This window comes from Danio aesculapii, chromosome 22 (genome assembly GCF_903798145.1).
Source record: "Danio aesculapii chromosome 22, fDanAes4.1, whole genome shotgun sequence".
Lineage (NCBI taxonomy): Eukaryota > Metazoa > Chordata > Actinopteri > Cypriniformes > Danionidae > Danio > Danio aesculapii.
In genome coordinates, this window is record NC_079456.1 from 14,707,936 (window position 1) to 14,720,422 (window position 12,487).

The 12,487-nt window shown below is 35.2% G+C and overlaps 1 protein-coding gene across 1 annotated transcript in view; it reads left to right on the forward strand.

Moving 5' to 3' along the window:
• The window catches only part of aox6 (aldehyde oxidase 6), a 32,975-nt gene that overhangs the window by 19,532 nt on the left and 956 nt on the right, over window positions 1-12,487 (forward strand). Inside the window, exons 25-34 of the mRNA XM_056447825.1 lie at window positions 213-404; window positions 2,049-2,276; window positions 2,575-2,670; window positions 4,305-4,433; window positions 4,592-4,666; window positions 6,077-6,129; window positions 6,299-6,413; window positions 6,501-6,566; window positions 7,231-7,419; window positions 12,239-12,406. Coding sequence (XP_056303800.1) covers window positions 213-404; window positions 2,049-2,276; window positions 2,575-2,670; window positions 4,305-4,433; window positions 4,592-4,666; window positions 6,077-6,129; window positions 6,299-6,413; window positions 6,501-6,566; window positions 7,231-7,419; window positions 12,239-12,406 — 1,311 coding nt within the window. The remainder of the gene's footprint in view (window positions 1-212; window positions 405-2,048; window positions 2,277-2,574; window positions 2,671-4,304; window positions 4,434-4,591; window positions 4,667-6,076; window positions 6,130-6,298; window positions 6,414-6,500; window positions 6,567-7,230; window positions 7,420-12,238; window positions 12,407-12,487) is intronic.

Consider the following 12,487-nt stretch of genomic DNA (forward strand, 5'->3'; position numbering starts at 1 on the left):
TGGAAGTCATAAGTCACTTTCAGAGTAAAAAAAAACATACAAGCAACACAAAATCAATACCTGTGGCTCCTGATAATACATTGTGGTCTTGTGAAGTATGATTATTATTTACAACATTAAATACTTTTAATCCACACCATCAGCAAATGGCTCCTGAGTGCATTCACAATGCCAAATTTATACTGTGTTATTTTTATGCTTTACTTGTCCAGGTCGCCGAGAAGATCCTCCTGCATCTCGATAATGCCTATAACATTCCCAACCTGCGCGGACGATCTGCAGCCTGCAGGACAAACCTGCCCTCCAACACTGCATTCAGAGGGTTCGGTGTGCCCCAGTGCATGCTGGTCATCGAGAGTATGATTGATGATGTGGCTCTTCAACTCGGACGTCGACCTGAAGAGGTTTGTCTCATGCAGGCACAAAATGAGATTTATGTTTGGCCTATTTACATCATGAAACGTAAAACATATTATTAGAAATTATGATACATTTCACTGAGTGGAGTTTATTTATAAACTAATTTCGAGAGGATCACGTGCTTATGATTGAACACAGCCAGTCATGCATTAGCCAATTCATGATTCAACAATCAGACAGTTCCTTAGTCACTATAAATACCCTCGGTTACATATCACAGCTATCTTCGTTTTGAAGAATCCCCCCTTCCACCCCTACTCCTCCTCCTTTCTTAGATGGGTGGCGTGGTGGCCCAGTGGTTAGCACTGTCGCCTCACAACAAGAACGTCACTGGTCCTTAGTAAGCCAGCCGACGTTCATGTAGAGTTTACACATCTCCCCGAGCTCACGTAGGTTTCCCCCGGGTCCCCCAGTTTCCTCCCAACATCCAAAAATACAAATTAAGTCAATTGACTAAATCCAAATCAGCTTCATATATGTGCTCCTGGTAAGTAGTTATATCTTATCCCATCTGTTTATTAGCTACTACAGCAGGGGAGTTTTTCGAGGTCTACCTGAGCTCAAACTCCCCTCTCGCCCTGCAACGGGATGGAGCCCTGGGCTCGAGGATCTTATGAGGTCAGGGCTCTGTCCTGGCACAGCATGCCAAACACACTTAATAATCAATCATCAGCTAAGTGTGAACTCTTGAATGATCAAGTAAATGGACTGCTGTTTAAGGGAATGTGTATGTGCATATTTTTTTATATGTCTATTTTATGTATTGCAGTTTAATGTATTGCAGTTGTAATGCAAATGCTAATGATCCATTCATTCATACTAGCATGAAAATAGCCTTGCATATAATAATATTACTTATTGTTATTATTATTATTATCATCATCATATTTTTGTATTTATTCATTCATTTATTTATTTCAGCCTTTGATGCTCACATGGCAATGAATATTTATTTAATAATGTAGCCATTGATGTTAATTTGGTAATAAATATTTTTTTCTTTGTTTTTACTTATTTATTTTTTGTTTTTTCTGATACAGTAAATAATTCTGATACAGTAATAATAATTTCTGATACAGTAAATAATAAGTCCGAGTTTAAAATGTAACAAAATTTACTATATTTAATTTGTTAGCACACATTGTTAATCTTACGGTGAACAAATAATTCGTTAATCCACTGAAAAAAAAGGGTTGTTTTGGTAATCTTTAATCAAAACCGGATCATTTGCTCCAGTCCTTCTCTGATTATGTCAGTTTGACAGGTTGGGCGAAATATGCTTAGCCACACCCCTCCAAATGATGAGATGAGGAGCACAAAATAAACCCCGCCCCCCTAGTCAATATTCCAATTTCAGTTAGAAATACATTATCAAACTGAAATTATTATTTAATTAATAATTTTCATTAATATAGATTTTTTTCATGCTTATTATTTATAGGTACCTTTGATGCTGACATTTGTACTACACATTTGTTCTGTTTTGGCATCCATATGTACATTTAATTTACAAATGTGGACCTTTTTGTTTCTTTATTTGTATTTGTAATGAATACAGTGTCTGCTGATAAAGCAGTAAACTTTTATTCAACTTAATTTTTTTTCATCTCATCATTTTGCTTTTGCAGATCAGGGAGATAAACATGTACAAGCAAGTTTCCCTCACTCACTACAAGATGGAGTTCGACCCAGAAAACCTCGTGCGCTGCTGGAAAGAGTGTATGGAGAAATCTGACTTCAGTCATCGCCGTCAAGCCATTAATGTCTTCAACCAGCAGAACCAGTTCAAGAAGAGAGGAATCTCCATCATACCCATTAAATACGGCATTGGCTTTGCTGAGGGCTTCCTCAACCAGGTTTACCCTTCCCTAAAACATGCTGTAGACCAGGGGTCAGCAAACTCGGTCCTGGAGGGCCGGTGTCCTGCACAGTTTAGCTCCAACTCTTTTCAAACACACCTGCTTATAGATAATTAGTGATCTTGAAGACACTGATTAGCATGTTCAGGTGTGTTTGATTAGTGTTGAAGCAAAACTATGCAGGACACCGGCCCTCCAGGACCGAGTTTGCCCACCCCTGCTGTAGACAGTTTTAAACTTCCAGATAGTTGACCCCCAGATGATTTATCTGTGTTTTTGTGTGTTCATACCGAAGGCTGCTGCTCTAGTGCACATTTATAAGGATGGATCTGTGCTAGTGAGCCACGGCGGGGCGGAAATGGGTCAAGGCCTACACACTAAAATCCAACAGGTACAGCTAGTGCTAATTTCATTGACTTATAATGTTCATGATATATATATTGTTTTACAATAACAAATACATTTGTAACAGTAAGTGTGATGAAAATGTATTGACATTTTCATTAGCAAATAAGACCTAATAATGCTTATCGTTGACTTACGATTCCATGATTGTGCACGGATTTAAGGGTGTGAAAATCTCCTTCTAAGCATCAATCAGAAGAGCACATGGTTCTAGCTGTTTGTTAGCATCAAAGACTATACAGAATACACAAGACATGTCACTGATATAGTTTTGAATGGGAAAAACTGTCCAGTTTCTGAATTTAAATGCAAATCACATGGAGATAATGACTTGAAACTTGTAAACAAAGAGGTCACTTTCATTTTGGGAGAAGATTTGCTATTAGGAATAAGTTGGAAATTACATCAGAAAAGCAGCGAGACTGGATGCAGCATTATTCTTTTACACATAAGCTATTGTTTTTTTATGGTAGTTACATAGTTTTACAGTATGACGTCTGATTGTCTCCTTCAAAAACAGGACTTTGTTTGCATTTTATGGATGACCATGTGTGTTATACCACATCAGTGCTGTATATTAAATATTGTGAGTGCATGTGAGGCTCCAGCAGGGTTGCCAGGTCCAAGTATATTTTCCAGCCCAATGATAACTCAAAACCAACACCGGGATTTGCAAGAAAGAAACATTTTGATACAAGTTATAAAAGTAGTTGCAACCCAAAACTTCATATTTTTTATTCTTACAACTTTGCTAAAGAGTTCAATTGCAGGAAAACTTTGACCCTGGCAACACTGATGTATGGCAGTGGTTGTCAACCACGTTCCTATAGGACCACCAGCACTGCATGTTTTGGATGTCTTTATTGTCTGTCACACCCATTTCAGGTCTTTCAGCCTCTACTAATGTTAAGGAAACATGTAAAATGCGCAAAGCTGGTGGTCCTTTAGGAACGTGGTTGAGAAACACTGATCACAGTTTTTTTTCTTTAAAATACCGGGCATACAGATAGAAAGTAAATGAGAGTAAGTATTTACTGCAGTTGTGTATAAAATATGCTTAAACATTTTAGACACATGCTTAATGTAATAAAGCATTGACTACAATTGTTATTTTAGTTGAGTTGACTAAACTACTCTTAATTTAGTCGACTAAACAAATTTAATTTCATGTTTTTGTGTGAAATAAAAGAATACGAATGTTCAATTAAATGTTATGAAATTTTGTCAATTATAACTAGACTAAAACTAAATTGGCATTTTAAAAAAGACTAACTGTGCGTTCTCGTCAAATGAAACGCAAACGTGTGCATTGTTTTCCAGATTACTCGTAGGATGTTTTTTGACTCATGTGTATTGTCTGCTCGAGATACATTTGATCTTTCTACATTTTTTAATGCTGCAGATATTTCGAGCATTTTGCCTCATTTGCCTCATGCCCTGATGCAATTTCATCTCTGTTGAATCGACTTTGTATGTTATATACTCAAATAGTACGAGCAGTTATATCAACGTTTGGTGTTAAGTCAGCATGAGACTAATTCTACATCAAAACTTTCTGGAAAAGTGAACACTGCTCGCAGCAAATTAGTTTTTGGGCTGATCTTGGTTGTTTTATCACAGGTGGCCAGTCGAGAGCTGAATATTCCTGCATCTTTGATCCACATTTCTGAAACCAGCACACAGTGTGTCCCGAATACCTGTCCGTCTGCTGCGTCCTTTGGTACCGATGCCAATGGGATGGCTGTGCAGGTACAAACACTGCATTTTAAAAACATCAGATTAGATTGAAAACAGAATTTGTTGTTTTCCTCAGTCTGTAGGAGGCAGATTTGATTCAGGAGAAGATTTTTATTGGACATTTTATGTTTTTAATGCATTTTTGGAGTGTTAAAATCATACTTTTACAGGATGCCTGCCAAATATTGTACAACAGACTGGAGCCAGTCAGAAAGAAGGATCCTAAGGGGAAGTGGCAGAACTGGGTAAAATCAGCAAACCTTATTTACATTTTTACTTTTATGGCAAAACAGAGATGATTGATACATTGATTAATGCTGTGATATTCTATATGGATGTTGCATAGTTTTAAATCTGATCAAGTAATTTGAAGAAATATTATATATATATATATATATATATATATATATATATATATATATATATATATATATATATATATATATATATATATATTTAAGAAATAATTATTTAAGAAAAAAATTCATCCATAGCAATATTTAATATACTTTATTAGTATAAGGTTTATTAATTTATTAATCACGGTGACACAGTGGGTAGCAAGATTGCCTCACAGCATGAAGGTTGCTGGTTCGAGACTGGGTCAGTTGCCGTTTCTGTGTGGAGTTTGCATGTTCTCCCCGTGTTCGCGTGGGTTTCCTCCGGGTGCTCCGGTTTCCCCCACAAAGTCCAAAGACATGCGGTATAGGTGAATTGGGTTGGCTAAATTGGCCATAGTGTATAGTATGTATAAATTGGCCATAGTGTATGGATGTCAGTTGCAGCTGGCATGGCATCCACTGCGAAAAACATATGCTCGATAAGTTGGCCGTTCATTCCGCTGTGGTGGCCCCCGATTAATAAAGGGATTAAGCCGAAAAGAAAATGATTGATTGATTGACAATATAAGGTAAGGCCATATTATCTAAATGAATGTTTTTATTGTTATTTATTGTTTTAATAAATAACCTTATTAATAATGAATTATTATTTGATTAATTTAGCTTTTATGTATTTTATTGATATTTTATTAGTGTAATATATTATTAATTTACTACACGTAATACAGTTGTTTAAATATATGTTATTATATTAATGAAACGTCAATAGATTGAATCATTTTTTTAATATATTTAATTTTTAATAAATCATGTACGCCATCACTGTTTTTTAATTTCTTTAAAGATAAATGTATAACATTTAAATAGTTTAATAATTTTGTTTAGAATTTTTCATCTCATTTATTAAAAATAAACAGTACAATTGCTTTATATTATATTGACATGTAATATTATGTAATAGAAAATATATTGTGCTATATTCATCAAATTATCAGAATATATAAATTATAAAATATTATAAAATGTTTTATTATATTATATTATATTATATAATATTATATAATATTATATTATATTATATTATATTATATTATATTATATTATATTATATTATATTATATTATATTATATTATATTATATTATATTATATTATATTATATTATATTATATTATTACTCACACAAAAAAAAAATGCTACTGAAGGTTGTGTCGAAGATAATTCAGCTTTTTAACAAATTGTTTGCTCTCTTTTTTCATAAATCGCACATGCTTTCATTTTTCATTCATTTTATATTGTATTTGTGTCTTAACAGATTATGAAAGCATTTTTAGAGAAAATCAGTCTGTCAGCTACAGGATATTACAGGTAAACATCCAGATTTCACTTAAAAGCAAAAGCAGTGTTTTTGTTTTTGAAATCTACTTTACAGACATTAAAGTGTTTGTTGAGTTCAGGGGTTTTAAACAAATGCTCAAAACCAGACAAAACAAGCAGTTTCTGTTTGATGCTGAAGAAGCGTTTTGTCTGTTTTTAGAGGTCATGATCTGGACATGGACTGGGAGAAGCAGGAGGGAAGACCTTATGCTTACTTTACATATGCGGTTTGCTGCAGTGAGGTGGAGCTGGACTGTCTGACTGGAGAGTACAGGGTAAATCCAGATAAATGCGGATAATTTGCACCATATGCACATTCTGATTGTAAAACCTATTTAACATACTGCATCTTTTCCTCATAGACCTTAAGGACAGATATTGTTGTTGATATCGGCCGAAGTATAAATCCATCCATTGATATCGGTCAGGTAGGATTTTATATACAAATTAATTCTTTCTAGCAACAAATGCATATTAGATTACGGAATAAATGTTTTTTTTTGTATTAGCGCCCCCTTGTGACAGGTACAAGAATAGATTTTAAGTTTTTACCATTCAAGTTTTTTTATTATTATATTATATTATATTATATTATATTATATTATATTATATTATATTATATTATATTATATTATATTATATTATATTATATTACCTAAATGTGTAGTATTTATCTACCTACACTAGATAATTAATTAGTAAATTAACTAGGTAATTAATAAAATACAATATATATGTATACACACGTTTTATACCAAAACATTTAGCTGTGATTTATCATTTAGCATGAATAATCATGATGATGATAATAATAATAAATATAACTTTAGCACCAAATCATCGTATTACTACAAACACTGAAGGTTTATGTAACCCTGAAGTAATTATGCTGCAAGTTCAGCTTTCAGTCATAGAAATAAATGACATTTTAAAGTATACTGATGTAGAAATCAGCTGTTTTTGAAATACTTTCATAACGATTCTAGTTTACCTACATAGACAATTCATAGTTTTACTACATAAAACAAAGATTATTCTAGTAATGTCAGACCATACATGAATATACATCACATGCACATGTGTGTTTGTTAGATTGAGGGAGCGTTCACACAGGGATTGGGTCTCTACACAATGGAGGAGCTGAAATATTCTCCATCTGGTGTTTTGTACACACGTGGTCCAGGTCAGTACAAGATCCCAGCCGTCTGTGACGTCCCACTCAACTTTAACGTCTACCTTTTAGCCGGCTCATCCAACCCTCACGCCATCTATTCCTCAAAGGTGATTCACTCGAACATGTGAACAAGAAATACATGAAATTTTTCCTGCATTATGTTCAGGGCTACACATCACTTTTTGTGACTATTTGAGCAGGTCATACATGATTAACAGTGGCTGACTTTCATAATTTAATGTGATTGTGTTAACATCTGACGTGAATCGTTCGAGTTTATGTGAACCACTCTCTTTTCAGAGAGACTGCATCTCCGTCCTCGCACACAGATGCCAACTTTTATTTTTCTTTCTTCCTCCAAGCCACAGTCATAGCAAAGTTGTGCTAATGTATTCTGTCCTTTGCCAATTGACTCAAACAAAAATCATAAGCCTACTGGCACCGCTACTTACAAACAAATTTATATTCAAAATGCATCTAATATATATAAAAAGCACATCATTTTACACAGCTAACAACTTATTTTAACATGTTTGTATACATTATTCTATCAGTGACACATGATTTTACAGTAGCTTGGGTAACAAGGTTCCAAATGCCAATCTCGCTGGTATGCAATGGAGTATTAATCCCACAAGCACACGTACGTACAGTGGACAGTCAAACAGTGTTGACCCTTTGTGGGCTAACTAATTAGTGCAAAATCAATTCAAAGAACATTCTAACATTTAACTATGCAATCTATCTAAAAAATATACGTTTTTGGTAACACCTCAGATAAAGTACCAATTCTCACTCTTAAATAGTGGCGTATTACATGCCTATTATTAAGATATTAGCTATTTATTAGTACTTATAAAGTATCTTATTTTATATTCCTAATCCTACTCAATACTTAAACCCAAATGCGACTTTAACAACTCTGCATTTAAAAAGGTAGTGATGTACATAGGTGTCGAATGTTTTGGTTCACCTTGTGTGAAAATGCATTTATTTCATATTTCAACACAGCACTATAAAACTAAATATAGTGTAATGAATTTAAGCATGAATTTAGAATCACTGATCTCGGTCTCTGAGATGATCATGATTTGTCCTTTTGTGTGCATTCAAAGCGCTGATTGGCTCACAAATAGTCAATGTAGAACCTTGTAGAGTTTGACTTTGCATTTAACTGTCAAAAACAAAAAATATTCCATCATAGTATGAAATTTTAGCCACTAGAGGGCGCTATTCTGAACAAACAGTGGTGTATTCATGGGTGATGTGAACACGGGTTATGTTCATGGATCACTTAAAGTATTCTAAATGTATTTTCATATTTATATAAGGAATTTCTGGAATATCATGTCTGTTTCAGACATTGAATTTCAGGGAATTTTATTTTTCATGGAACATAATTTTAAGTCATGTTATATTAGGCATTTTTGTTCTTTTAAATTTGCTTTACCAAAATGTATTTTGTATTGCATGTTTTTTATATTTTTTATCTAATTTTTCTTAAATGCAGCCTATAGGAGTCCAACAATACAGACTTCTCACAGTTTTCAGTTTTAGGTCACATTTCGGTAGTTTGGTATATATTATGTTGTGCAGTATGCAGTAAAGAAGCAGTCAAATAAAAAGAAAAAAAAAAACTCTACCAGCAAAAAAAAAAAAAAAAAAAAAAAAGCAAAATGAATACATTTTTGCAAAGATAATAGTAAAATAAACAGTGCTTTTAATGTTTTTCATGTGCCCAACGGTAGGTTGGGGAAGCAATTTCCCCCAAAGTGTCGTTCCAGCACGGCCTTTGTAACTGCAATGTTTTCAGATACATAAACTGGCAAATATAATCAAATGTGATACTGCATAGTTCATATAATTATCACTGTAGAAATTAAATAAATGTTAACCAGCACCGAGCTAGCTTCTCTGTGAAAAGCAGAGTGATTTCATTATCTAATTTTCTTTGATTGATATTAAAATCCACAGAGAGCAGGGAAAAGTTCTGCTTTTAGTTTAAGATGTAGCACAATGAGAAAGTCACAGACAACACAATTTCCCGAAAGTTTACATTCCAAGGCACAACTGCTCATCAAGTTGGACAGGTGGACATAATTATTGGTCATAACTGAGTCATACCCTTTAGAAGCAAGACTTGATTTGCGCAACGTACGTTTCATTCACCTGATGAGTGATGTGGCACTTCTCAGATCTCCTATGCACAGCACGAGTTTTGGTTATGTGCTTCTAGATCTGTGTTTCCCAACCACTTTTTTCCTGGAAGACCACCAGCTCTGCACATTTTCCATGTCTCCTTAAACAAACACACCTGATTCAGATCATCAGCTCATTAGCAGAGATTAAAAGACCTGTAATGGGCATGACAGACAAAAGAGACATCCAAAACATGCAGTGTTGGTGGTCGTCCAAGAACATGGTTGAGAAACACTGTTCTAGACCACGTGTGCTCATTAGGGGTGTCAAAATTAATTGTTTCCTCGGTGCACCGCAGACAATTCGGTATCGGTTCAGTAAAAATAATAACCGGTTATTATGTACTGACGTCATTTATCTCATATGCGCTTCGTAGCAGTAGCTTACTATGGCGAGGGAGGCAAGCGCGAGTATTTACAATGCTCCAACTACTTAAAAACATAGAAACTGTGCACAATTTCACTGTGTGTGTGTGTTTGCTGGATCAGCCTTTCACTGACACTTACAGCAGAAGCGCCTAGTTCACTGCTATTGAGAGAATGAAAGTAAACTCCATTTCTCTCTCTCTCTCACTGTGGTCCATTTGACCTGCTGGCGTCACTTTTCCTCTCCTCTCGGCAGTTACAGCGATACTTCTGAATACAGACACGAGCGCATGTTTGCAGAGTTTTCTCCACAGCATCTATCATGGATCAGCTGTGATCGCGGCTGCTGATTATCAGTGTTTAAACCAGGCTTTACTCATCTGTGAAGAGCGCCAGCGCGTAGAGCCAATCGCAGCCCTTTCAGTTGAGCGCGAGACCAATCAAAGGGGTGTGAGAAAGAATTTGTTGCTAGACAGGACTCAGAAAGCGTTTATTTGCTATAAATGCTCGGGTTGTTTAAACGCACAGTTTATATATCTGACTGTTTGTGTTAAAGGACAAAATTGTATTACAAATAGTACATAAATATAAATATATTAATACATTTTAATACAAGAATTGCTGCTGTGAAAATAATATAAAACTGTATGGAAAGCATTGTCAATGCACCGAGATAATGCACCGAGTTAAGAGGCACATGTCAGAGCATGAGCACTAGAGGTGTGAACCCACACTGGTCTTACGGTTCGGTTCGGTTACGATTATCATGCCATTGATTCAGTTCAATTCAATATATCCCAAAGAACCAAGAACCGAGATATTGAATTGAACTGAATCAATAACATGATAATCGTAACCGAACCGAACCGTGAGACCAGTGTGGGTTCACACCTCTAGTGCTCATGCTCTGACATGTGCCTCAGACTTTCATTTTTATGGAAGGCATCCCTAACTTAAGTGCTCACTGATGGAGCATTTACTCATGGGAAGCTGTGTTTTAGCAAATGGACATACATTCTAACATGCACAGAGTTACTTTAATGAGTAAATAAAGGAATGGGGCAAATCCAAAATACAATTTTTAAATTTAAATGCAAAAAACCCTGAAAAAAAATGCAATATTCATATGTTTATTGAACGGTGGAGGTTATATTGGCATTCGTAGTAGTGTTAATTGGGTAGTATAAGAGGTTGCTGACTGAATTGAGAATATAGTTAATTAGGTTGCTCGCTAATCACTGTTTTTGTCCGTTTTTGTCTCTGCAACCAGATTTTAGTCATATATTAATCATGAAAACATGCATTTTCCTATTTGTCTGCTTGCTGCTCATTATAGGTCATGGAAATTTAGTTTTTTTGTCAGTGAATGTCAGCGAAAAGTGATGTTTGGTTTATAGTAAGAACAATTAGGTATATGCACATGGACTTTTAATTTTCAGTCAGCAGTCCAAACTTCTGGTAAACTGTTGCGGCATTACAAAATCGCCATGTTTAAGATCTGATTTCTTTAAAAATCTGCAATCTTCACTGCCTGATTGATATACGAAATAAAGTGGGCCTCAAACTAGACAAGAAGCACTGCATTAAATTCCAATTTTTCCTGCCATCTCATTAAAATATGGAAATTTATTTTACCCCAGTATTTTCAATGGAGTTTCTGCGCTAGCCTGCTGCTACTGACGGCGCTTGTGTTTACATGGTCTTTCATCTCGTTTTACGCTTGACCAGTTCATTCAATTCAATTCATCTTTATTTCTACATTTATTTTACAAAGTAGATTGTGTCAACGCAGCTTAACACTGAAGTTCTCGTAAATTGAGAGTGTGTCAATCTAAACACTGTCGAGCAAATCCATCGATGCTCAGCTCCACAAGTCCCAAACAGCTAAATGAATGCTTAAGACTACTTAACTGACTATATTTGAATTACATTATAACATCAGTGCTGTAAGAGGAACCTTTTGAAATTTAAAATAGTCAGAAAAACGTTTCACCTGAAGTTCATCATTGGCTAAAAACACTAACTGTGCATATACCCTAGTGTTCTTGTTTTTTTTTTAATATATTTTACAAAAAATACATATTGTGTCTTTTTAAAAAAAGTACACAGCTTAAAAAAAAAAAATCAAATATCATCGGGGTGCCGCTATGGGGAGGAAAGTTAGGACGATTCTAAGGGCCCATGCCGTTTTGTACCCCCAGAATGAGAAATCACACTTTCATCCGTGAGACCACCAGAATGTTGTTGTAGGGCCCGTATTGGCCAGCGGCGCCCCTGCAGAATAGTAGTGTATGTTTGTGACAAATATATCCCAAAGAACTTGATTGATTCTTATTCTCATGTATTCTCCCTCTTATTTTAGGGGATCGGTGAGCCGACATTGTTCTTGGGCAGTTCTGTGTTCTTCGCTATTAAAGACGCTGTGACCGCAGCCCGAAAAGATGCAGGTTTATCTGGTCCATTCCAGCTGAACAGCCCTGCCACCCCAGAGCGGGCATGTCTAGCCTGCGCCACACGCTTCACAAAGATGGTACAACAATTAGAGTAGCCATTTCAGTGTCCTGTTTAGATTCCAAATACAGATGAATGGTATCTTTAATGTAGATTAATA